The sequence below is a fragment of the Episyrphus balteatus genome, chromosome 3 (assembly GCF_945859705.1).
Source record: "Episyrphus balteatus chromosome 3, idEpiBalt1.1, whole genome shotgun sequence".
Taxonomy (NCBI): domain Eukaryota; kingdom Metazoa; phylum Arthropoda; class Insecta; order Diptera; family Syrphidae; genus Episyrphus; species Episyrphus balteatus.
Window position 1 is genome coordinate 105,734,892 of NC_079136.1, and position 26,002 is coordinate 105,760,893.

Genomic DNA, 26,002 nt, shown 5'->3' on the forward strand with positions numbered 1-26,002 from the left:
TTATGCACTTTGCTGGACTCTTGTTATTTCCGGTGCAATCTGCGGTTAAGTGTTTTCCCGCGCATTTCACACACCTAGGTTCTTTTTTACAATAGGTTTGTGTGTGGTTGAACCCTTGACAGCGCCTACACTGAGGGACTTGTTTTGTATGTTTTTTTAGGGGTTCGATCTTAACTACGAGGCTAAGTATTCTCTTGATTTTGTAGATTTCCTCTAGTTTTTCTGTTTTATCGAACGTGAGTATAAATAGTGGGAGACTACGTTGTACCACGACTGTTTCTTTATCTTTTTGTTGTCTTTCTTTCTTTATTATATTTTCCGCATCTAAGATCTTGTAATTCTTTTCTTTAAGATCATTAATGATGTCGTTTTTTTGACATGAAGAGTGTAAGCCCCTTACCACGACGCGTAGGGGTCTTTCCGACTTGTTTTCGTATGTGTACCACTCTACTTTTTCTTCATTTAGTCTTCGCGAAAGGAGCCGATAATTATCGGAGTCTTTTACACAAACTTTCCACTTGTTGTTATTAAGCGAGATAACTTTGAAATTCGTTGGCGGTAACGCCTTTAAAATGATTTGTAATTTATTGAACTCCGCAACTCCGACAACATTAATCGGTGGCGGTGGCCTTATTTTAACCGGTTTTTCTTTGATATTGGTATCTTTTGGTGCATTTACTTCTTTTACTTCTTCTGTCTCGGAAGAAGAAGCACCCTCTGGTGAAGAGAAAACTTTACGTTTTTTGGTACGTCTCTTTGAATTTTTGGAGGATCTTTCCGTTTCATGTTCTAGCTCTTCTTCGTCTGTTTTATATTCGTGAATAACCACTTGCTGTGGAGTTGTTTTTGTTTCTTTAAGTGTTTGAGCTTTTTTTAACATATCATTTTCCTTGCGGAGAAGATCGATTTCTTGATGGGCTTTCTTTAAGGCCTCATTTTCAATTCTTAGAAAATTGATTTCTTCTTTCAACTCTTGATAAAGTTTCAGTGTTTCGTCGAGTCTTTGACGAAGATCGTTATTGTCTTTTTCAAGACTATCTTTTTTCTCTGAGTCTTCTTTTGCACGCTCTGGCAGTTTAGGCAGACTCTTTTGCCCGGTTGCACTCGATGTTGGTGGTGGTGATCGCGTTATCATGGGTTTTTTTGAAAACGGATTTATCAAGTGTTCGAATTGGAATAATTGGCTCTCCCCAGAATCCTTAGAGCCGACCTCCGAAGAGGGTGGATTTTCCAGAAAATCTGAATTGCCACCTGGGGTACTATATCTTTCTGTTTTACTCATTCCATATTTTTGTATACGTCATTCTCAGTATACGGAGGGTGGATTTTAGTCGCCTCTTACGACAGGCATGCCTACCTCGGGTATATTCTTCTTTTCCCCTACCCGAAGGGGGCAATGATAAATAATGTGGATCTTGCCGGTCAATTTTGTGGTCCATTTTTTTTACGCCCCTACTCTTATTTGTATGGGAAATATGCCGTTTATTATGTTTTAAAAATCATAGCAATAAGGAATAATTAAGACTTTCAGGAGGAATCGTTTAATGGGTTATAAAAGAAGATAAAACCGTGGAGTGCTATTTAATGAGAGGGTGTAAACGAAGCAAAATTGGGATACCCCTCCAAATTGTTACTTGGGTTGCCGTATGGGTGAAGAGGGGTGTCTAGGGAGTGGGAAGGGACCATCAAACTTAACGGCAAGATGTGTTTTGTAATTATTCGGTCATTTTTGCCGGTCCTCACATTCTGTACACTCAACTGCCTCTATTAAATAGCACTAACGTGTTTTTAAATTTTTTTTTGCAAATTTTGAGTTTGAAATCATTTATTTCGAAAAGAATTAATTGAAATATCTTGATTTATGAATTTGAAATTAAGTGTACAATTCTAGCTTTTGAAATAAGTAACATTCATAATTGTAAGTTTTTTTTTTATCGTTTTTAGGCATTGTAGACTGCACGGTGGACAGGAAGCATCGATAGGTTGCACAAAAATGTCGACAAAAACTGCAAGTTGGGTTGTATTTGTTGATGATTATACGTGCAAAATCCGTTGGAATTGAAATCCTAGCTGCTCCTTTTCAAAAGTTATTCATATTTTTGTATTTCTAATCGGGACAATTTAGAATAAAAATCAAAAGTTCTTGGGGAGAGTACGATAACTTAAGCGACAAGAATTGATAACGGTATTTTGTAGAGGAGTTTAATACAATAATTTTTTACTATGGGAGGGGGGGGGGGGGTCCATCTCCCCCCGTTTAGGCGGGAGGGGCAATTTTCTAAAATATCACGTTAAATACAAAAAAAATATTTAAAAAACAACGGCAACACTTACAGTTATAAATGATACCTTTTTCAAAAGCCAGAACTGTAAACTTGATTTAAATTTTTAAATCAAATTATTACAATTAATTGTTCTCGAAATAATCAACCTCAAAGTCAAAATTTGGGAAAAAAGTTGAAATAAAAAAACACATTAAATACCTACTATTTTAACCAATAATGTGAATTTAAATACGAAATAAATCAGTAAAATAAACTGCCTCAATTATTTTATAATCAAATTCTGAAAATTATATGCTTCCATGCCTTCTAGTTTTTGAGAAAATTGAAAATTAAAAAACTACCTTTTTATCAGATTTGTATTTTTTAGCTGTTTTCGTTTTTACATAAACATTATGCTTGCAAGCAGTATGCCCCCTTGCAACCCCCTGCTTGGGCTCACTTTTATAGGATTTGGGGTGGGTGCGAGTTTGGGTGAAGGCAAATTTTCTTCAGAATTTATAGTCCAGTAATTTTAGGTTTTATCTGCGGAAAAATTCCTACTGGGATGAATTTTGGTATACAGCTTAATGACGGCTTTGTTATGAAGATGTGAAAAATCGACATTGATATCGTGTCCGCGTTAAGAGTTATATAGGTCAAAAGGTCACAAAAACTGGTTTTTCACGATTTTCAGCAAAACGGTAAGTCTTATCAAAAAATTTTCAATGCAAGAATTGTAGACCAGATTATTATATATAAAAAGTGTCATGACACTTTTTTTCCTAAGATCCACCGTTTCTTAGGTATAACGATTCAAAAAGTTGAAGTTTAGTTGTAATCGTCATAATCCTATTCCTGAAAAAAAAACTCCTAACTGAAAAGTTCCTAAATTTTCATTATTTTTTTAGCTTGAATTTCGTTCCTCAACTGTTAAGAATACGAGGAAACCAAAAAAAAATGGAAATTTTCGCCATTTTTCCGATTGGGGCCCTTCTCCCGAAACCATTTCCCTGGGAATTTTTGTTTAGAATATGTCTGAAAATATACAGGGTGTGCAATAGAGAATGGACAACCCTAAAACGGCTTAAAGCTACACTTATGATTGTTCTAAAAACAGATAGAAAAAAGTTCTATCGCAACTAGTTCATAAAATATGGACTTTTTTTCGTTCAGTGTATTTTAAATTTTATCATCTTATGTTTTCGTTCACTACAACCACGAATTAATGAATTTTATTCATTTCTTTTTTTTTATAATTTTCTACAATAATTGGATGAGTACATAAACACTTTAAAAATTTCATAGCTATTGCACATTTTCGTAAAAAAAATTTTGAAATCTGTTTTTTGATGCAAAATGTAAAAAAAGTATTTTATGAAAAATTTTAAACACCTGTGGTATAAAATAAATCTACAGAAACCTAGGTGGCCAACTTTCTTAAAAATATTCTGGTATAAGGAGAATATTTTTAAGAAAGATGGCCACCTAGGTTTCTATAGATTTATTTTATACCACAGGTGTTTAAAATTTTTCATAAAATACTTTTTTTACATTTTGCATCAAAAAACAGATTTCAAAATTTTTTTTACGAAAATGTGCAATAGCTATGAAATTTTTAAAGTGTTTATGTACTCATCCAATTATTGTAGAAAATTATAAAAAAAAAGAAATAAATAAAATTCATTCATTCGTGGTTGTAGTGAACGAAAACATAAGATGATAAAATTTAAAATACACTGAACGAAAAAAAGTTCATATTTTATGAACTAGTTGCGATAGAACTTTTTTCTATCTGTTTTTAGAACAATCATAAGTGTAGCTTTAAGCCGTTTTAGGGTTGTCCATACTCTATTGCACACCCTGTATATTTTCAGACATATTCTAAACAAAAATTCCCAGGGAAATGGTTTCGGGAGAAGGGCCCCAATCGGAAAAATGGCGAAAATTTCCATTTTTTTTGGTTTCCTCGTATTCTTAACAGTTGAGGAACGAAATTCAAGCTAAAAAAATAATGAAAATTTAGGAACTTTTCAGTTAGGAGTTTTTTTTCAGGAATAGGATTATGACGATTACAACTAAACTTCAACTTTTTGAATCGTTATACCTAAGAAACGGTGGATCTTAGGAAAAAAAGTGTCATGACACTTTTTATATATAATAATCTGGTCTACAATTCTTGCATTGAAAATTTTTTGATAAGACTTACCGTTTTGCTGAAAATCGTGAAAAACCAGTTTGTGTGACCTTTTGACCTATATAACTCTTAACGCGGACACGATATCAATGTCGATTTTTCACATCTTCATAACAAAGCCGTCATTAAGCTGTATACCAAAATTCAGCCCAGTAGGAATTTTTCCGCAGATTGGGCTTAAAAATGACTAAAATGACTGGGCTATTAAAAGTTTTTTTCGAATTCAAAAGAAACTTTGCAGTTTGTACATACCTAACCTTGACCCCACCCCAAATCCTATAGTGTGCCCAAGCGGGGGGTTACATAGCCATCTCACTTTGATATGCCTTGAACTTCATATCTTTACCATTTTTATAAAAAAAAAATCGCGAGATTCTTTGGACCATTTTCAAATGGCCTAAGCGAAGCAACGAAGTTGTCTGAGCGGGACAGAGGACCCAAAAAGAGAATTTAAATCCGTAGAACCCGCGAAGCGCGAAGCGGGCCAGGCATGATACTTTTAAGTTAAAAAACTGTTCATATTGGCGAAAATAGTTAAGAAAACGAAAATCTGATAAAAAAGGTAATTTCCTTATTTTACATTTTCTCGGAAACTATAAGGCATAGAAGCATAATATGCTTTTCAGTCTTGATTGAGGCAGTTTATTTCATAATTAAATTTACAGTCTTGGTAAAAATAGTATTTGATGCGTTTTTTTCCCAAATTTTGACTTTGAAGTTTGGAAAATGTTAAAAAGCGCTCGCTTTTTAACATTTTCCAATCCCTTTTTTAATTTTTTGCAGAATTTTGAAAAACAGAATTATGAAAAGCAGAATTTTGAAAAATAGAATTTTGAAAAGCAGAATTTTGAAAGCAGAATTTTGTAAAGCAGAATTTTGAAAGCAGAATTTTGATCCCGGCAGAATTTTGACCCCAACCCGTAAAAATGTTTTAATACTTATGCTATGATTATGCAATAAAGCAAGTGCAACTCAGAAAAACTCTTGTATCTATCCTTCCGGATGGAATACAAGGTGGCCCAATATCTCAAAATAACTCTTATATTAAGTACTACCAATGATGTACATTTCATGCTTTTATCACAGAGTGCACGATTTTGTTTCTAAGCCGCCCTACAGTATTTATTTACATCATTCTCAAAAACTTGAATTTAATAAAAAAAACATTACCTAATACAGTAAAATTTTGCAAAATTTTGTGTTTGAATTTTTTTTTCCAAAAACCATTCATTAAAAAAGATGAAGTTAAAAATCAGATAGTTGTATAAATCTTTAGCTATAAATAAAGCAAATACCTTCAACTTATGGTCGCTGGCTCTCAGTCCATAACAATATGCTCATTTTTTATAAATTATATTTATTCTTTATATATTTCATTTTAGCAACATACAAATTGTAAAAAACGAAAACAACCAAAACAAAAATATCGCTGAGCAACTACGATCCATGAATTTGAAGTTTCAATAATTCTGCCCGAATGCTCAATTTATCATAACCGCTTTCTGCACTGCCTGTAAACATCAACAGTACTAACTTAATTATTGTAGTGACAATGTCTTCGACTTTTGAGACTTATGGTTCAGCACAAGCCGCCATTGTGAAAGAAGGTTGGCTATATAAACGCGGTGAACACATTAAAACATGGCGCGCCCGATACTTTGTCCTACGAGATGATGGCACTTTAATGGGTTATCGGAACAAACCGGAAAACACAACACCGTCAGAAAGATTGAATAACTTCACAGTAAAAGGATGCCAAATAATGACAGTTGATAGACCAAAGCCATACACGTTCATTATACGTGGTCTGCAATGGACCACTGTGATTGAGAGAACTTTCCATGTGGAAAAAGAGAGTGACCGCCAGGAGTGGACGGATGCAATCAGGTGAGTTGTAGTTTTTTCTTCAACCTTGTTTCTGTGTGGTTCGACAGAAGTTTTCAAATCACATGAAAGTCTTTTTTTGAATAAATCGGAAATAAAAAAGTTATACCTGCATATATGTACATATTATGTATGTACCATAGGGTGGGTAAAAAAAATTTAAATTCGTTTCTTCGATTTTGTACTCCGAAAAATCGATTGCTAGACACCTCTAGAATATACACACCAAATATGTGCTCTTTATATTAATGGGAAGGTCCTCCGCTTCGCAATTTTCCATTTTTACATCAAGCTTCTTCTAAAAAAAATCAGTTTTTTATTAATTGACTTGTTAGCTAATTTTTTTACATATTCTTGTAGAAAATTGAACGCTCTACAAAAAAGGCCTTATATACTTTTTCAATTATCTAACCGTTTAGTAGATATTGGAGGTCCAAAAATCGAGAAAATCTTTAAAAATTCGTTTTTTTGTTGTTAATTTTGTAACAAATTGAAAAATTATAATAATCAAACGCGCAGGACATATTCTTGTAGGAAACAGATTGCTCCACAAAAAAGGTCGTGTTAACTTTTTTCATTAATCTAACCATTCTAAAGATATTCGAGGTCAAAGTTAAAAAAAAATTTTAAAACAATTTTTACTTTTAAAAATTTTCCAATTCACTGAAACCTCATTTTTTTCAAATAATTGAAATGTTACATTAACCTTGCATTTTGAGTAGGACAAGATTTTTTTGTTTTGATGTGTAGGGGAGGTTAATGTAAGTATACAATCCAGATTTCGGGGTTAAGGTTGTTAAGGTTGTTCTTCTTCTTCCTTTTTCTCGGCGCTGTTATGATCTCGATGTCGAGGGGATCATAACTATCCCACGTATCTGCTTCACACTAGTGATCTGCCTGTGGGGTTCGTCGGGTTGACCTCAGAAATCTGCGGCAAGCGTCCCGGTTTTGTATTGTTCCATTTCTAAGGCCAACTGAATGCTGGTGTTTTTGCATTTGCTTGTACCAGGAGTTTTTAGGCCTACCTTTCTTCTTATTTCGTGTTGGAACGTTGTATGATTATGCTTTTTTGACGGGGTTCTCAGGATCTCTCCTTTCAACATGGCAATACCAACTGCGTTAAGGTTGTTACATGCTCAAAAGACACGGATACAACACAGTGCCTCTCTTAGTTTAGAATTGTAAAATCAACTGAATTTTTTCGTCCATTTACTAACTGAAACTTATATGGTCGAAGAGTTAAAATTTTGACTGCACAAAGCTGCATAATTTGTTTTCTTCTTTATACACAAAAAAATACCTTAAATCAAAAAACTTAAATACATACAAAATTTGCTTGGATTTCTCCTAAACGTAGCCTAGGGTAGACAAATGACGATTTTTGGTGTATATAAAAACCTCGAAGTGGAAAAACTATAGAAAAGAAATTTATTGGAATAACCAATATTTATACTTAAAAATGAAAACAAATTTTGATTTTTAAGAGGTTGATAATTAAAAAAAAGTTGTTTGTAATAATTTTTGAACTAAGGGTGGGCTAACAAGAAAAAGTAATGGAATTTGTTGGAATTACCATGGTTAGTTGACAAATGGTTTAAAAAGTACTATTAGTGTACTAAAAAAAAAAAATCATCTTACATACCATTTTATATTTGTCGCTACTCGGGGAAAAAAATGTCACCTTGAAATAAAATGATGCGCACATTAAATTTCATCACCGTAAAATAAAGTGATATCCGCTTAAAATAATGTCTCTCAAGTTAGTAGAGCAAGGTCAGCAGAACATATGTTTTGTTATTGGATCTTTTAGTTTATATTAAGTGCTAATTAAGTGCCCCAAAATTAAATTAAGTGCTCCACAACTTTTGGAGAAAATTAATGTTCTGCTAACTTGATTTAAAGATAGTGGAGCAATTACCAGAAAATGCCATAAACTGCTCGTAGAAAAATTTTTTGAAAAAAAATTATTTTTTTCTGTGATTTTCGAAAAAAATGTTTTTTTTTTCAAACTGTCTCAAATAATTAAGTGCTTAACTAATATAAGTTAAGTACTCCATTTTCCGAGATTTTCCATTAAAAAAAATATTTTCATTTTCCATACAAATTCATTTTCTGCTAACTTGAATTTGGATTTTTTCAAAAAACTCCACTTTTTTCGACAAAATTCGAATTGAATAATTAAGTGCTCGACTAATTTGAATTAAGTACCCCATTTTCCGAAGAATTTTCCGAGATTAAAAAAAAAAAATGTCATATTCCATACAAATTCGTGTTCTGCTACCTTGAATTTTGATTTTCTCAAAAAATAAATTTTGTTTTGACAAAATTCAAATGGAGTAATTAAGTGCTCGACTAATTTGAATTAAGCACCCCATTTTCCGAGATTTTCCATTAAAAAAAAATATTTTCATTTTCCATTTTTCGACAAAATTCGAATTGAATAATTAAGAGTGGGTGTCCCCGAATGACGAACTCAGACTTCATGTAAATGAGTTTGTGTGTATTAGTGACCTTTCTTCACCATACATCTCTCACGTTCAACGTCATCTCAACTCAGTTCTCTCTCGGTATCTTTATTTGCATTCTCTTTCCCTTTCTAGAGAACCAAAGTCATAAAATTAAAGTCTATTTAGGTAGAAAAAACAAATCAGCATCAAGGAAATAACAAAAAAAAGGGTTGCAAGCCTTGCAAGTGTATATTGCGGTTTTGCTTTGCGCAACCGAATTCACTTGTGTTTTCGTTTTCCGTTGGTTTTACTCTATGTGCAAGAGTCATGGTAGGTATATTTATGAAGAAAAAAGTGGTATGATATTCATTTTCATTTGTTGAATTTTTCTATCTTTCTGCGCATCTATGTACCTACATCACTTGGTATTCTATATAACTTTTGCAAGTATTCGTAGGCGCAGGAATCTGATCGACTTTTTTTTTTCTTTGTTATAGTATTCAGTGATGATATTTATTTTAGTAGTTTAAAAACAAATTTTTTCAACATTTTTTTTTGGCAAATAAAACGTTTATTTTTTAAAACTATTAGGTACATATGTATTTGTTTATTTATTGGAATGTTTTTAACTTCTTCTTTCGAATTTGTACATAGATTTATATATTATATTATTAATTGATATTATTGTTATTCATATATATATGTATATTTTTCTCTTCAATTAAGTTAGATAAAATAAATAAATAAATATTTTTTGTTTTTACATATGTACGAAATTATAATAATAGTTTTTTGGATTTTAATTAGTTTTGGTATAAAAACAATACATTTTATTTCATTATTAAAAGTTGGTACAAGATACTCAATAGTTTAGGTATTTAGAAAGGTGATAAACATAACAAATTCCTTATAACTAAAAAAACAAAAAACAATTTAAATGTTAGACTGCTTAAGATATAATATTACTGAATATTGAAAATTAATTTGAAGGTTTGCACAGTGGGTCCCGCCATAGGTCAAAAATAAAAAAACTAAATGTCAATTTTTTAAAATCCAATGATTAAACAACGTTCTTTAATCTCCCATCGAACCAAAACCAAAAAAAAATTTGACGGTTACCCTTTTTTTCATTTCTTAATAGCCATTCAAAGTCGGTATATAAAAAAAGGTACAGTTTTTTAATCGCTGCAGTTATAAGGTGTGAACTTGCGATAGTGATAGCGGGTGTTTAAAATTGTGAACAGTATTAAATTGTTATGGATATTAAACGAAAAGGTTAATACTTTCTAAAAACATAAATTATATTGTTAAATAACATTAAGGCTAATTGTAATGGGGCTCGTTAGCGAAGCAATTTTAACCATTTTTATTTAGCTCAATTTTCATTAAATTAGAGATTTAGTTTGTTTGCCTTCGAGTGCCCTCTACAATTTAAGTTCTCAAATGAAGAATACCGTCGTTTTTTCCCCTTTTCGAGTAATACGAGTTTAAATGACGATACACGGAGAAAAAAAAATTACAACGTAAAACTAAAAAAAATCCTTTTTGGCACTATTATTTTTATAAAAGACTGAACTAGAGGGTAAGGGTAAAGTGCTCGACTGACAGGCAGGTCCATTTCCGGCATTAACCATTTTTTTTTATATTTTCAAAAAAAAAATTTTTTTACCTATTTTTATTTTTCTTGAAAATAACCAAAATTTTAAAAAACTGACTTGATGCATTTTTTTGCAATAATAAATCATATAAAATGATAATACAGGTGTATGGTCATTGGTCATTATATTTTTGACCGCACTTTGTATGGGAGGTGACCCATTGTGGTATGGAACGAAAAAAGAAAATAGTGTTACAGATTTAGAAAAATACGCATAGTTTTGAAAAGTAATAATATTCTAATAGAAAGTAGATCGTAAATTTATGAAAGAGATAAATAAACCAGTTTAAAAAAAAAACAAGAATACAAAAAAAAACTCGTTTATCCTATTCCATATATGTACCTACCACGCAACACCAGATACCATACATTGCGAACGTGCGAGAGATCCATTTCCTGTATCCTCTCATTTTCGCGAAAAAAATACAACAACACTTTGCATGCGCGATGAGCTTGCCTGGCGTTGTAACTTTGAAAAAATCTAGTAATTCCTAAAGAAAAAAACTAGTTTTTATGCATACGGAATAAAGTATTTACTGAAAAGGTTCATCCAAAAAAGTAGTTACTATGACTGATAGTAAATACTTAATTTTCAGCATTTACTTGATTTTTATGCATATCAAAAATAGTAAATACTTGAAAATTCTCTAGTAAAAGCATTTACTATTTTTTATGCATATCACCCAATGTCTTGATTTTTAGAAGAAATGCTATTTTTTGTAATTGCATTTAAAAAATGTTAATATCTTTTTTATTGCTCAGATATTAATTTTCAAACGGAATTATTTTTTTCTTACCCATGATAATTTTTGATTTTGGGGTCGATTTTCTTCGATGAATGTGTGATAAACATGGTGTTTTATAAATTTATTCTTACGAAGAAAACAATAATGAACAAAAAAGTCATTTACAAGTTTGCCAGAAAACTCATAGATTTTATGATATTTAGGAAAACTTGCACCAGGCAAAATCTTTAAAAAATGTGTTTTTTTTTTTGCTTTAGTCAAAAATGGGTAAGAATTAGAAATTTATTTTTGTAGTTTTAGTTTATTTCTGTTTAAGATCTAGTTACAACTATTATTTAAAAAGTTCTTCTTGATTTTGTGTGCTTGATAGAGCCCGTTTTTTTTTTTTTGATTTTATTGCTAATATTAACTGATGGAGGTCTAATATGATCCAATCCAGGATATTTCACTGATTCAACTATCATATTACGAACAATATGACGCTCCAGACCACTAAGAACACGAATTTTAAAACTGGCTGATGAAGAGTACGGTAATCATTGGATGGGAAGAAATGGAACTGCTCAATAAGTTGCAAGATCTCAAAAATGCAAAATATTGGCTTCTTTTATAAATAGGAGTGAAAAACGTTACATATTTGACATCAATAGCATTTTTGTAGAACAAGAAGAATGTATTCTCTGCAGTGCCTAGGGGCCCCACTTCAGCTAGGGGCCCCTCGCCCTGACTACGAAACAACAAAAAGTTGGACCTTCAATAAAAAACAGCATTACATTTGTATTTGTAAAAATAAGAAAAAAGAAGAATAAAAAAGTTTGCAAATCATTAAACATTAGACCCGTTCCATTGGAGGTGGTGTCATGAGTAGATCTAGTACTATATTTACCACATGATCTTCTACTCGAGGAGATAGGAATGTGTAGTTGTGTACTAGATTTCTACTCACGAGTAAACTATCACCTTCAATATAACAGGGCTATTGTACCTATATATGTGTTTATAATGAATTATGACTCCCATCCCATCCTGCAGGGCCCAACCCAGCGATGCCAGATTGAGGGATTTTTTCCTGTTTTTTTTTCGGTATTTTTAATTAGGGAAAAATGGAAAATCAACCCCAGAAAAACAGTTAACTCAAAATATATCACGTTTAAATACCAAAAGTTCTTTTTACAACATTTAAAACCAAATTCATCATATTTATATAACAAATTAAAAAAACTACTTCTTCCCATGTGCTTCAACCTTAATATTTAAACTGTAAATCTCTTCTTAAAAAAAAAAACATTATTATTACCTACTGATCTATTCGAATATTATTCCAACGACATCGAACCAGAGTTTAGGAGTTTAGCAACGAGATGGTGCCATTCAAGCTCTTCATGTTGCAATCAGAGGATATGTCAGAAAAATCTGAGATTGTTCATGCAGAGAAGTTACTCAAAATAATATCAGATAAAATTGTCCAATAAACGTTCCCAACTTGTATTGTAGCTTAAGAATCTACAGAAGTTTGATGATTTCTAACGTCTGCTTCTACACGAAGATTTTGGAAAAGAAATTGGTATCGTTTCTATTGAATAGCTCTATTGTTGTTAATTTTAACAAAAAATGACAAAGCTAAGATTTATTAACAGTAAAATTATCTAAAAAATAATATAAAAACCAATTCCGTGAGTTAATTAAATAAAATTTTATAGTTGGTCAAAGTGCGGGTTTGTCTCGCAAGGTAGGAGCAAAATGGAATATTTTCATATATCTGACGAAGTTTGTTGGGGTAGTATGAAAATTATAAAATTTTATTTAATCAACTCACGTAATTGGTTTGTATATCATTTTTTAGGATATTTTATATTTAATAAATCTTACATTTGTCATTTTTTGTTTATTTGAACAACAATGGAGCTCCTATCAGCCATACAAATTAATTTTTATGATAAGGACAACCAGCGAAACACATTCCATGAAAAAAAATTTGAAAAATGTGATTTCATGCCCATATTTTGAGTAATTTTCCTTGGCTATAATAATAAAATCAAAATTGAAACTTTTTTGATTGATGATTTCTCTTTCCAGTTTTATAATGAAACCGTAATGCCGACTTATAACGAGTCGATTTTCGCCGTGCGGCGAAGCTTTTCGGCGTCAGTCGAGTCGTGTGAACGTAAGCCGTACGCGACTAAAGTGAAAATTCCCATACTAGAGTCCGAGTCGACTTTAGCCGTGAGGCATATCGACTCGTGAAAAGTCGGCATAGGTATACCTACTTAAAGTAAAAAAAAAACGGATTTCTTAAGAAAAAAAAATGTATCTCGGTTATTTATGGAATATTCTCAACAATGTTATACCAGAGAATTGAACACACAAACTTTTTAGGTAACTTGCACAAACATCGAAGTGCATTTTTTTTACACTACGGTTCATTGAATTAGAGTCATGTAAAAAATTTCAGTACTTAGTTGGGCAAAAAAGTAATATTTGCTTTAAAACAGATGCAGCTGAGTTAAAATTTTTGAATGCATTTGGTAGCAGGGTTATTCAATGTTCCGTATCAAAAGAAAAAAATGAGAAAAATTAAGATTTATAGTCACGGCACATGAAAAACCGTCACAGATGGACCATTTTTTCAATTTTTTTCTTATGCCCATAACTCACAAAATATATGGCTGCGATTTGTTTTTATTATTTTTCTGATAACTGTCATCACCTACCCTATCCACCGTTTTCGTTTCGACGTTAACTTTTGGATACCCTGTATAAAGGCTGTGATTGTTCGTACCTACTTACATTGTAGGTAAATTAGGTTTATAGAAAAATAAACTAAAAAGTATGAAGCAACTTCTAGTGGAGTAACTAAAGCAAATTATTAGGGAACCCGGCCGAACAGCTCTGATTTTGACGATTTTTTTTTTCAACCGTAGGTAATTAAAAATACTTTAAAGTCTACAGATTAAAAATTGCCGATGTTGCCGTATTGTTTTTTAAAACTAAAATTAAATTTTTTTTTAACAAAACAATTTTTTTGCTTAAATTTCATAAAACAAATGATGCCAAAAGATTCTCTAGGTAATTTAAGGAAAAAAATATATGGGATAAAGGGCCAATATTCCATCGTTTAAGGGATAAATGCAATTTTCTCACAAACTGACTTCTACATCAATTTCATACATGATTCTCCATAAAATAGTGAGACCGAAACAAGTTCTAGCGCCATGAAAAAGTATAAACCAAAAGAGGTATGATTCTCCATAAAATAGTGAGACCGAAAAAAGTTCTAGCGCCATGAAAAAGTATAAACCAAATTCGAAAAAAAGAGGTGTGCCTACAGAGGGTTAAGCATCAAGAAGTTATTTTTTAGTTATTTTCATTCAAAATCTGTTAAAAAAGTTCTGAGCGCTAAAGAAAAAGGGAAAAATGACGCGTTGGATTCCAAAGGTTTTCCAAGAAGCACCATTAAAAAATAACTTCTTGATGCAAATTTAATCAAATCAGCGCAATAGATCTCGCCAAAACAGACGTAGATTACTTCCGTTATTTAGAAAATTGCCCACAAATAACATTTAATAATATGAATTCAAATTGATACTTGTAAAGTATCCCATTTTCTTTCATTACTACATGAAGATTATTCTGTCGGACCAGACGGTATTCCTGCAGCAGTTTTGAAAAACTGAAGGTCAATTTTATCTCTTCCACTTAAACTTATTTTTGAATTATCTCTCAAGTTAGGTAAATTTCCTAGCATTTTGAAACAAGCGTTTATTACTCCTGTTTTTAAAAAAGGAGATAAATCCAATATAGTCACTTACAGACCAGAGATTCAAATGAGTATGTTCGAACCTGTTCGAACAATTTAAATTTTTTAAAATGATCTTTCGTGCTCGATCGTTTTCTCTCTATACTCGTAAATCATCTTACTCATAAACAAAAATACTCACAAACAAAGCCATACAAATTGTTTGAACTCATGAGTATACTCGATCCTCAATACCCACGAAAAAAATTACTCGTAAACAGATCGACTGTTAATAAACACTAGGCTTTACTCGAAATGATCGAAAGTGATTGAAGTGTTCGAACGTGATCGAAAAATCATGAACAGTTTGAACAATGAAAACAAGCACTTCCAATTTCTACGTCCTATAGGTACCTGTTACATATTTTTTTTTTTATTTAGGTTTTGAGGGTTGGTTGTTTGCGGTACAACTGCAATTAAAGCAGGTTATTTTAATTTTACAATTGTGGTTTTAGAAAGGGATTTTCAGTGACTGAGTAAATAAAAAAGTAATTAGTCGTTAGGTAACAATACAAATAGTGGGGAATGCCCAGTTAATTTGTGCAGGTAGGTGCGTAGTAGAAACATATCCCTAAAAAATATGCAATAATGTGATTTGGGATGAATGTTTTTAAAACAAATTACTATTTTTTCGGGTAGGTATATTGGGGAAATTACAAATCAGCATGAAAGGGTTAAAGGGAAAGTTATGAATGAAATGTTTTAGTTCAAAAGCTGATTTCTTGCGAGAACAATATTTAAGTAGTAATCTTCTGAGTTCATTTAAAAAAGTAATAGTTTTATAAAAAACAATGGAAGAACAAAGTATTAGCTTAAATCTTAAAAATAATATATTTTCTATTTGCGACAAAAGAAACTGCCGAAGTAAGGTATGGGGGACTTTTGGCGAAACAAAAAATCAAAATGGTGATACTATACAAAATTTTGTGGCATGCAGATCTTGCAAAAAAGTGATGAAAAATTAACGACGAACCTTTCGAGGCACAGATGTTTTAAAGAAACCTTGCCAAATATAAACAAAGAAGTGATTGTGTCGATGGCCGATAAGAAAGCAGTTTTGATGTGTCCGTGAAGCTGTGTACTGAAGATATTAGACCGTTTTCTACTGTAGAAGGCTCTGGAATGCAGGCATTTGTTAAAGAGTGTATAAAAATCGGTGCTAAATATAGAGAACATGTTAACGTGAAAGACATGCTTCCCACTGGAACAACCATAAGCAACAATGTAAAAAAATATTAAAGACAAATTAGTGGAAATAGTCAAAACAGAACTCGGTTTTATTAAAAACTTTTCGGAAACAACAGATTTGTGGACTGAAATTTTGGAAAATTCAGATAATTTAAGTGATTTAAAATATAAATTAAAACATTATTTAGTGAATTTGTTTTATCCCGAAATTAAAATGTCATTCAAAAGTACGACATTTTTATATCCCCCGTGCAATAAAATGCAATTATTGTCCCCAACTGAAAAGACTGAAATATATTATTACATAAAGTCAATAGTTCCTGCTACTGCTGCGGCATCTGAAGATATTTTGGACGAACAACCAACAACTAGTTCCAGGGCCAGTTATATTTTCTCGGATTTTATGAATGAAAATACAACAACGAGCGCGAACTCTATTGATATTGAAATCGAAAGATACATTCAGTTTAATTCGAAAGGCCCCGTGGATATTCTTCAATGGTGGTGTGAAAATGCATTTTCACAGGCTGGAAATATAATTACAGAAAAACGATCGAGGTTGAACCCAGAAACTGTAAATAATTTGATGATTGCGAATTCAAACTTAAAGATAAATCCAATTTAAATATTTTTTTTTTATAATCAATAAATATAAATTTTTGTATCTAGCAATTAAGTTTAATTTAATTTTTCTTTTTTTTCTGTATATAATTTAATTTTATTCTAATATGTTTTTCTTCATTTCATTATCTTGTCAAATTAATTAATTTAAATAAAACAAATGTAACTTGCTTTTGTGTACCAAACTGATTCTCTTTTATTAATGCTAAAAGAAAAACCACCCTCGAACACTATGAACATTTCCTTTCCAGTTCGAGTAATTTCGATCACATTGATCATAAACATTTTGTTCACGATCATTTTACTCGATTTTACTCGAACAGAAAAATGATCGTTTGAACTCGTTTGAAATGTAGGATTACTTACGAGTCATCATACTCCTAAACAGGAAAGCTCGAACATATTTGAGTTGTGTTGATTCTGTTTGTTCGAGATCGTTTTTTTCGAGTAAGTACTCGATGTTCGTAAACAATACTCGACTCGTTTGGTTCTCTGTTACAGACCCATATCTAAGCTGTCTTGTATTCCAAAGCTTTTGACATTATCAAATTTAAATTAAAAACTCTAGGTTTCCCTTTAGACTTCGTTAATTGGATTTCTTCTTATCTTGAAAATAGATCTTATCAAGTGAAGTTCAGAGACGCTCTCTCAAAATCGTTCATCGCGAAATCAGGTGTTCCGCAAGGAAGTATTTAGGACCTCTTCTTTTTATTCTAGCTATAAATGATACCCCATTATGTATTCACCATAGCGAAATTCTCATTTTTGCAGATGACATGAAAATTTATAAAAGTATCAAATCGGTTAATGATCGGAGGCTTCTGCAAGAGGACATTAATCATTTTTCTATATGGTGTAGTAAGAATAGCTTAGTTTTAAATCCAATAAAATGTCAGACAATGACTTTTTCAAAAAAACGTGCTCCTAGTTTGTATGAATATAAAATATCCCAACACACATTACAGCGTGTTCAGAGCTTTAAAGACCTAGGGGTTAATTTTAGTTATAATCTTGATTTTTCCGACCATATCAACGTCATCGTGAATAAGGCCTTCTCTATGCAAGGTATTGTGAAGCGTTGGTCAAAAAAATTTCAAGATCCTTATGTGACTCTTTCCCTCTACAATTGTTTAGTACGCCCCCACCTTGAGTACGCATCGCAAGTCCATCTCCTTTTTACGAGACCCATAATATAAGGCTGGAATCAGTACAAAATAATTTCATTCGTTTCGCCTTAAAAGGACTGCCATGGTCTGATCCTTATAATCTTCCTCCTTATGAACATCGGATTAATCTCCTTCAGATTCAAACTTTGGCTCAAAGGAGGGTTAACAATGACATATCTTCATTCACCAGTTAATCACAGGCGTAATTGATGCACCAAATTTACTCAATTCTGTTGGTTTTAACTATCGAGGGGGTACTTATAGCCTCCGATTTAATGAATATTCCACCACACCGAACAAATTATGGCTTGCATGAACCTTTAACGCGCATGTGCAAACTTTTAAATTTAAATTTAAACCTTTTTGATTTAAACTTTAGTAAAAATAAATTAAAAACTGTCTTAAAAACCAGTGTCACACGCTCATAAATGTTTGTGTTTATTTTTATGTCTTTTTTGTGCTCAAGTAATTATTTTGTTTGTATTTCTTTAATGTTTTTAATATTGAATTCAATGTTTTTTTCTTAGTTGTCGTTTTTTGTAGCTATTATTTGCTTACTTACTAACTACTAACACTGCACTAAGTGATGAGCCGGATAACCCTTTTTTGTGTTGGCAAATGGTCGCAAGACGGTGCTTGCTATAAGCGCTATTCGGCTATGAACTGACAAAAAGGTGCGCGTCTAATCATGTGAACCTAAAAAAACCGCTTTTTCTTACATCAGTGACAAGAATGAGTAAAAATTACCGTTAACTTCCACACACCCACTATTTCTTTTTGTTTTTCTATTAAGAACTAAATAACCATTCTAAAAAATACAATTTTTTGGTTGTTTTTGCACACAACTACAAAAAAACGAAATTGGTGTAAACGAAAATTGGGTGCGTCTAACCAAATAAGAACTTTAAACTTTTGCTATTTAACTTTCAACAATAAGGGCTATTGAATGAATAAAAAATAACTTTATATTTAAATGTTGAACTTTAAAAAAAAAATAAGTTACATTTTTTTCAAACTTCTATTAAAAAAAGTTCTTCGAAAATGAAATACTATTTAATTTTTTTCATTAACCGTAATACATATTGACATTTCCCTTTATAATTTCAAATCATAATAAATGTGGCCAACAAAATTTAAAAAATAAATGTATTGTATATTACGAAAAAGTTTTAAAAACGATATGTTAAACTTCTTTCAATAATTTTTTTTTTTAAATCTGAGTTCAATTACCATTCTTTCACAAGCCCTTTATTCAATTTAATTAATTTTAATTTTACAAATAAGAATAAGCTTCTAGCTTTTTAAAAATGTATGTTTTAATATTGTGTTCAAATATTTTTTTTTGTGTTTGAATAAGAAAATTGCATCTATCGCTTAAACGATGGAAGATTGTCCCTCACTCCCGTATATTTGTTTTTCTTAAATTTCTTAGACAATCTTTTGGCATCAATTAATTTATGAAAGGAGAATGAGCATTTGGGATGTTGAGCGGCCATTAATAAAATTGGTTTCAAATGAAAGAACTATAACCTAGTAAAATTACACTGGTCAACAAGGTTTTTGCCACAAGAACCAAAATATACTTTTCTAGTAGTTTTCGGGGTGCTGAATCCGAATCTGAAGTCAGAAAAATTTGATTGGCCTTCGTTTTTGAAATATTACCGTTAGAAAATGTCAAAAAACGTAATTTTGGCTGTTTTCGAGGTTATGTTTTTATGTGGAGTAATTAATTGTGAATAAATTTGTAACGGTGCCAATAAGAGCTAGTTTTATTCATTCAAAAAATGTTTAAATCTTTCCGATATCTCTTTTATTGCCCGAGATATTTAAAATTTAATTAGCGGTCTTTGATTCAGAAACAACACTGGCCAACCAAATTACACTTTTTTTGCCACAAGAATCAAAATATACTTTTCTGAAGGTTTTTGGGTTGCCGAACTCGAATCCACAATCAGAAAAATTCTATTAGCCTTCGTTCTTAAAATATTACCGTTATAAAGTGCAAAAAAAGGGTTTTTTTATAACGGTTATATTTCAAGAACGGAGGCTAATAGAATTTTTCCGATTGCGGATTTGAGTTCAGCAACTCAAAAGCCTTCAGAAAAGTATATTTTGGTTCTTGTGGCAAAAATTCTGTGACCAGTGACTTAAACTTTAGATTAAGTTTAGTTTCTCTTTGACTTATTAAATGAAGCTAAAGATATCTCGAGCAATAAAAGAGATATGGGGAAAATTTAAACAGTTTTTGAAAGAAGAATATCTGTTCTTATAATAACCATTACAAATTTGTTTATAATGAATTACCCCACATAAAAACAGAACCTCGAAAACAGCCAAAATTACGTTTTTTGACATTTTTAACGGTAATATTTCAAAAACGAAGGCCAATCAAATTTTTCTGACTTCAGATTCGGATTCAGCACCCCAAAAACTACTAGAAAAGTATATTTGGGTTCTTGTGGCAAAAAAAAAGTTAAATTTTGTTGACCAGTGTTATTTATATATATATATATATATATATATATATATATATATATATATATATATTTTTTTTTTTTATTTCGAATACAAACAATGATACTCTGTCATTTTCCCTGATCCTGAAGACGTTAATCTTGAAAATCCGACCAATAGAAACCATAATATTGGATTTTCAAGTCAACCACTTCAAGATTTTGTTCGAGAGTTTTCAAAAAATTCAAACAAACAAAAAATTGAACAATAAAATTCTTGAAATTGTTGTTTTACAAAGCTTATAGTTTGGGTTCTAGTGGTTGAATATTCAAGTTAAAGGTCTTCATACTCAGGGAAAATGACGGAGTATCATATTTTGCACTTTAAATACGCATTAAAGTTACAACATTGAGACAATTTATAAAAAGTGTTAAATGAAAAAATTCCATTTTAAACCTTTGTGAAGTACATCATAGGGATACAACTTTTGCTGGCCGCGTAACGTCCACGTTCCATACAAATTTGCCCATTCTCCTTTAAGCAAAATTTTTGAAAATTTCAATTAAATTTAAAAAATCAAAACGGCAACACCGGCAATTTTTAATCTATGGACTTTAAAGTATTTTTAATAACTGACGTTTAAAAAAAAGAGCTTGTCTGTAAAGCCGGTTTACGGACGATGATTTTACGTGATAACGTCGTCAGAAAACAGGTTGTGTGCTTTTGTTTAAAATGAGTCAATTGAAACATTTACTTTTTTCAAACAATTATAATTTACAAGAAAAAGCTAAAAAAAATTACATTTTTTATTTTCTCATTATATTAAATTTTGTATTTTAAAAGCTTACAAAAAAAATATGCATTTTAAAAGCCAAGTATTTCTTCTTAAGAATTAAACCATTTTTCAATTTTTACAATGCGCAAAAAGTATAAAAATAATTTATTGAAAACAATCATTTTCATCAAAAAAAGCAAAGAAAACATGAATTTTTATCTTCTCACGTCATTAATTCCATTTTTTTCCCTAACAACCTATACAAAATTTTATACCATCTGAAAGCTTATTGTCTAAGCTCATATATATATATCGATCACGTCTATGAGACATCTACAAAAAGAGCTATACTCTGTCCGATAAAAATTGGCAGTACAGGCCTTATGGGAGAGCTTTTTCAAAATCAGTGGGACCTAACGACTGCCAAAAAGCAATTCACGAAAAATATGCCCCTGAAACACACAAGAAAACCACAGACGCGCCATGGCATTGTTGTTGTAATTTCTTTACTAAGCGAAGTACACCCTCCTATGACCGATCTGCCACACGATCTGTGGCAGAATGAAACTCAATGATAAAACTTTTTTATTAAAAGTATTTACAACACATAAAAGTTACCATTGGTAAACTTCCTTCATAAACTACTCCTTTTTCTATTATTTTTCTGAAAGAGCTTTCAGGATTAATGCTTTTTCAAGCTTTTAAAATGAAAAAAAAGCATTATGTGTTGTCGTGGTGTTGGTGGCTGTTTGTTTTTTATTTTATGTATGAAGGAAAACAGTTAATGTCAACATTTTGACATGCATTTTAACATTTCAACAGGAAAAATAGTTTACCCTTGCTTGGGGTCGGGCTGTGTTTTAAATGAGTGAATTTTTTGTTTTGTTATTTTGGTTTTAAACGAAAAATTAATTTTTTTTTTCGTTTTTGTGAAATTTTACCGATAAAATGGTAACGCTGGTACCTTTTCGAAACATTTTTTTCGAATAATACGGCATCGCTGTGAGAGCTTTTTTATGTGATAGACATATCCAGAAGGCGTGAAGCAGAGTGAGATGCAAATGCCCTATCTTCCCTGTACTGCCAATTTTTATCGGACAGAGTATAGAATGTTTTTAACTCGATCAAATTTCATTAAAAAAAGTAAAAAAAACATTTATTTTTATGTTCTCACGCTATGGAATCAATTTTTTTGTTTGACAACCTATAAAAAGTATATACCAAGCTTATTATTTCACCTTTCATATGACGTATCAATCTCATTTCAAAGATGCCTACAAGAGAAGTTAGAATTTTTTAAAGTCAACCATGTCGAATTTCCAGACTAAGATTACGGTACTTCCCACGCTGGTGGCTGTTAGGGGGGCAACAGATCTCCACTGGTGTTTTGAGGTTTTTCGCAAGTTTCTTGATTTAACATTGTGTAGCTTGTAGTTAGTCTACCGTTATGTGTGATATACCAAATGAAAGGTAATTGTATCAGGATGCTCATAAAAGTTTTATACAATTTCTATCTGCTCTTGGTCAAAAGTTATAACCTGTTGAATTCTAAAATTTTATTTTACCGTTATCTCAAAATTGTGTTTACGAAAATGATTGCAACTTCGCACACATATAGTCGTAGTCATGGTCTATCATTACTCCATAACTTTATTCCTGTATCTTTTAAAGATAAAAATAAAAAACGATGAAAATCGGTTAAAAACGGTCAAAAAACGTGTTTTTTAAAAACTTGTTTCTTCCGTTATTCAGTCAAAACTCACTAAATGATTCCAAGTTTTTGCACATGTATGCATAAGTTTGTTTTATAAGTTTGAGATTTTTTGAACGCTCAAAAAAAAGGTAAAAATCAAAAATTACCCAAAAATACCCCTAAAAAACAAGGTGTTTTTCAAAAATTCATATTTCGAAACGCAGAGTGTTGGAAAAAAATCCGTATCAGACACCTTAGTTATTTTTCCCTCATCTTTCACCTCGCATCTTTAGAATTGTCAAAAAAAAAATTCCTTTAACCAAAATCATCATTTTGTCATAGCCCCTACACGTGTACAACGTTCAAACAAAACGTTATAGCTTAGTTTAAATTTTTTTTTAGAATTTTTCCTTAAATGCAGTTATTCTTATATTATTCTCATCTATCTATAGCAAAACAAATCAATTCTCTACAACTTCGCGCTTAGATTTTAGTCCAAATTTCATCTTTCCGTTTTACCCCTGTTTACCCTATTAAATGACGGAATTTTTAAAAATCCTTCATTTGGATTAAGCATTAGGTTAATATCTTTCAAATAAGATATAGAAGATTTTTGTATCTCTAATAAGTTATTTTTAATTTTGAATTGAAATTTTTTGCCGCACTGCGAAAGTGCGAGAGTGTAACGTTAGAAAATGGCGTCACTTTTTTGTGGTGGCTGCCATGGTTCATCGATTTATAAGACGTTATCACGTCAAAAGATCATCAAAATCTAAGCTGTTCGGCCGGGTTCCCTAATATTGCCATTTTTTGAGCTTTAGTTACTCTACTGTTCTCCAGAATTAGTTTATATAAACCTAGCGAAACGAATCAAATTGCAAAAATAATAGAGCAACAAATTTTAAAATTTCGCACCTAATTTGCAACAAAATAGTAACAAAAAATATAAACCTAGATTGAATTCGCTAAGTTGACATAACTAAGCGAAACAATAAAAATACAAAAACAAAAACAAAAACTATCGGAGCAACAAAATCTAAATTGACGTTACTATCCAGGAACAAAATAGCAACAAAATATAAACTAATTTTAGATTCGCTAAGTTCATTTAAACTGAGAGAAATAACCAAAACACAAAAACTACTGGAGCAAAAAAATCAAAATTGCCGTAACTAATTAGCAATAGCATATAGAAGACCTAGTTTGGATTCGATCGATGAGCGAAGAGAGTAGGCTTTATGAGTTTGTATTTGTTTCTTTTTCTGGTGAAGGCGACTATGGTACTTTAGGGTTGACGTTAAGTCCAACTTTTAAGCACCATTTTGCGACTAGATTGAGTGCTCTTTGTAGAAGATTCGAGATCGTGTCTTCGAATTTTCCTTTAATAAGAATCACAATGTCGTCAGCATAGCCCTGGGCATTGCTAAGGATGACAATCAGTTCATTAACTACAATGCACCACAGAAGTGGGGAGAGAACCCCGCCTTAAGCTGTGATTCTGATCGTCATTGCCCAGTATGGCATTAATTTTCCTGTGACTAAGCATATGTTGAATCCATCTGCATGTGGTAGGATCTACCCCTGTGCTGAGAATGCAGCGTTGTATTTGTGCATAATCAGTGTTATCGAAAGCACCCTCAATGTCCAGAAAGCAACCTATCGCAGTCTCTTTGTTGTTAATGGATTTATCAATCAGCATTGTTAATTCCTGAAGATCAATCGTGGTTGATTTCCCTGGCTGGTAGAAACAAAATATGGACTTAGTTTGGACTCGATCCAGGGGGAAGCTTCGCTTAGTTCACACCAACTGAGCGAAAAATTTCAATAACTCCAAAACTAACATAGAAACAAAATTAAAATTGCCGTAACTAATTAGCAACAAAATATCCATTCGATCCAGGGGGTGTGCTTCGCTAAGTTCATATGAAGGAGTTTTATTAACAGATGTTTTTGTTTTTCTTTTTTTTTTTTGTTGTCTTATGAAATTTTTTGAAAGGCATTTCAAATTTATACCACTATGAACGGCAGGCTTTTTGACGAAAAACTTTATTTTCTTGATTCTTGTAACTCTATTATAAACCTTTACACATAAAGAAACAAAATATTTACTCACTATTAAAAGTTTTTTTTTTACAGAACGGTGGCTAGTCGCTTGAGTGAAATGGGTGAAACTGCGATGTCTCCATCTACTTCTGAAGATATGACAGATGTTGATATGGCTTCCATAGCCGAAGTAGAATTGTCAGAGAAATTTTCTGTTCAAGGCACATCTACAGGAAAAATAAGTGGGAAAAAAAAAGTTGTAAGTGTTTTTTTTTGTGCTCTGCTTGAAATCAAGGAATATTTGGAGCAGCGATTAATTATATATCTCTCTGTACCTCTTTCATTTTTAACATTCCCTCCTTCCCACCCTCAGATTTTATACTAGATACATTCACAATAGGGGTTTTTCTTTTTTAGTTTTGAACAAAGTCTGAACTGTCAAAAAACAAAATCGTGTGTCGAGGGTTCGCAAGCGCAAGTTATACATATAGGCAGTACTCACACGACTAGCTGTTCTTGTATAGTATGTCAATGGTTCAGAGCCTCAAAATTCGTGTATCTTTTTTGTTCAGAAATCGTTCAGAGCTTGTTCAGAGCCCGAACTACGAGCTTTAGGTCAATGAAAAAAATAAATGCACAGTCGAAATTAAAATGGCAGCTGAAGCTGTCGGTCCGGCGCAGTTAGTAAGTTTTAATAATAAATTAATTGAAACTATAGCCCTGTTCCATTGGAGGTGGTAGTCTACTAATAGTAGATGATTTGGTTAAAGTAGAACTATCATCTACTCATGTTCTTCTTCCCGAGTAAATACGATTTGTTGAAAGTGCGTTCCATTGAAAATCGCTAGTAAACTACTAGTAGCAGTTTACCACCTCCCAAAGGAACAGGGCTTATGTATGTTATTTTTAATGATTAAAACATATTTTCTTTTTCCTTTGTTGGGTTTCATACCTATGAATTGACAAATGTCATTTGGTGACAGTTGGTTCTTAAATCTGTTTCAATAATAATTCAGAGCGCTCAGAACACGTTCAGTTCAGAGAATGTTCAGAGCTTGCTGAGAATGTTCAAAC

General features: G+C 31.7%; 1 protein-coding gene across 1 annotated transcript in view; it reads left to right on the forward strand.

Moving 5' to 3' along the window:
• The window catches only part of LOC129916479 (RAC serine/threonine-protein kinase), a 101,365-nt gene that overhangs the window by 31,127 nt on the left and 44,236 nt on the right, over nucleotides 1-26,002 (forward strand). The window contains exons 2-3 of the mRNA XM_055996469.1: nucleotides 5,841-6,345; nucleotides 25,022-25,187. Of these exons, the coding sequence (XP_055852444.1) occupies nucleotides 6,011-6,345; nucleotides 25,022-25,187 (501 nt within the window). The 5' untranslated portion in view covers nucleotides 5,841-6,010. The remainder of the gene's footprint in view (nucleotides 1-5,840; nucleotides 6,346-25,021; nucleotides 25,188-26,002) is intronic.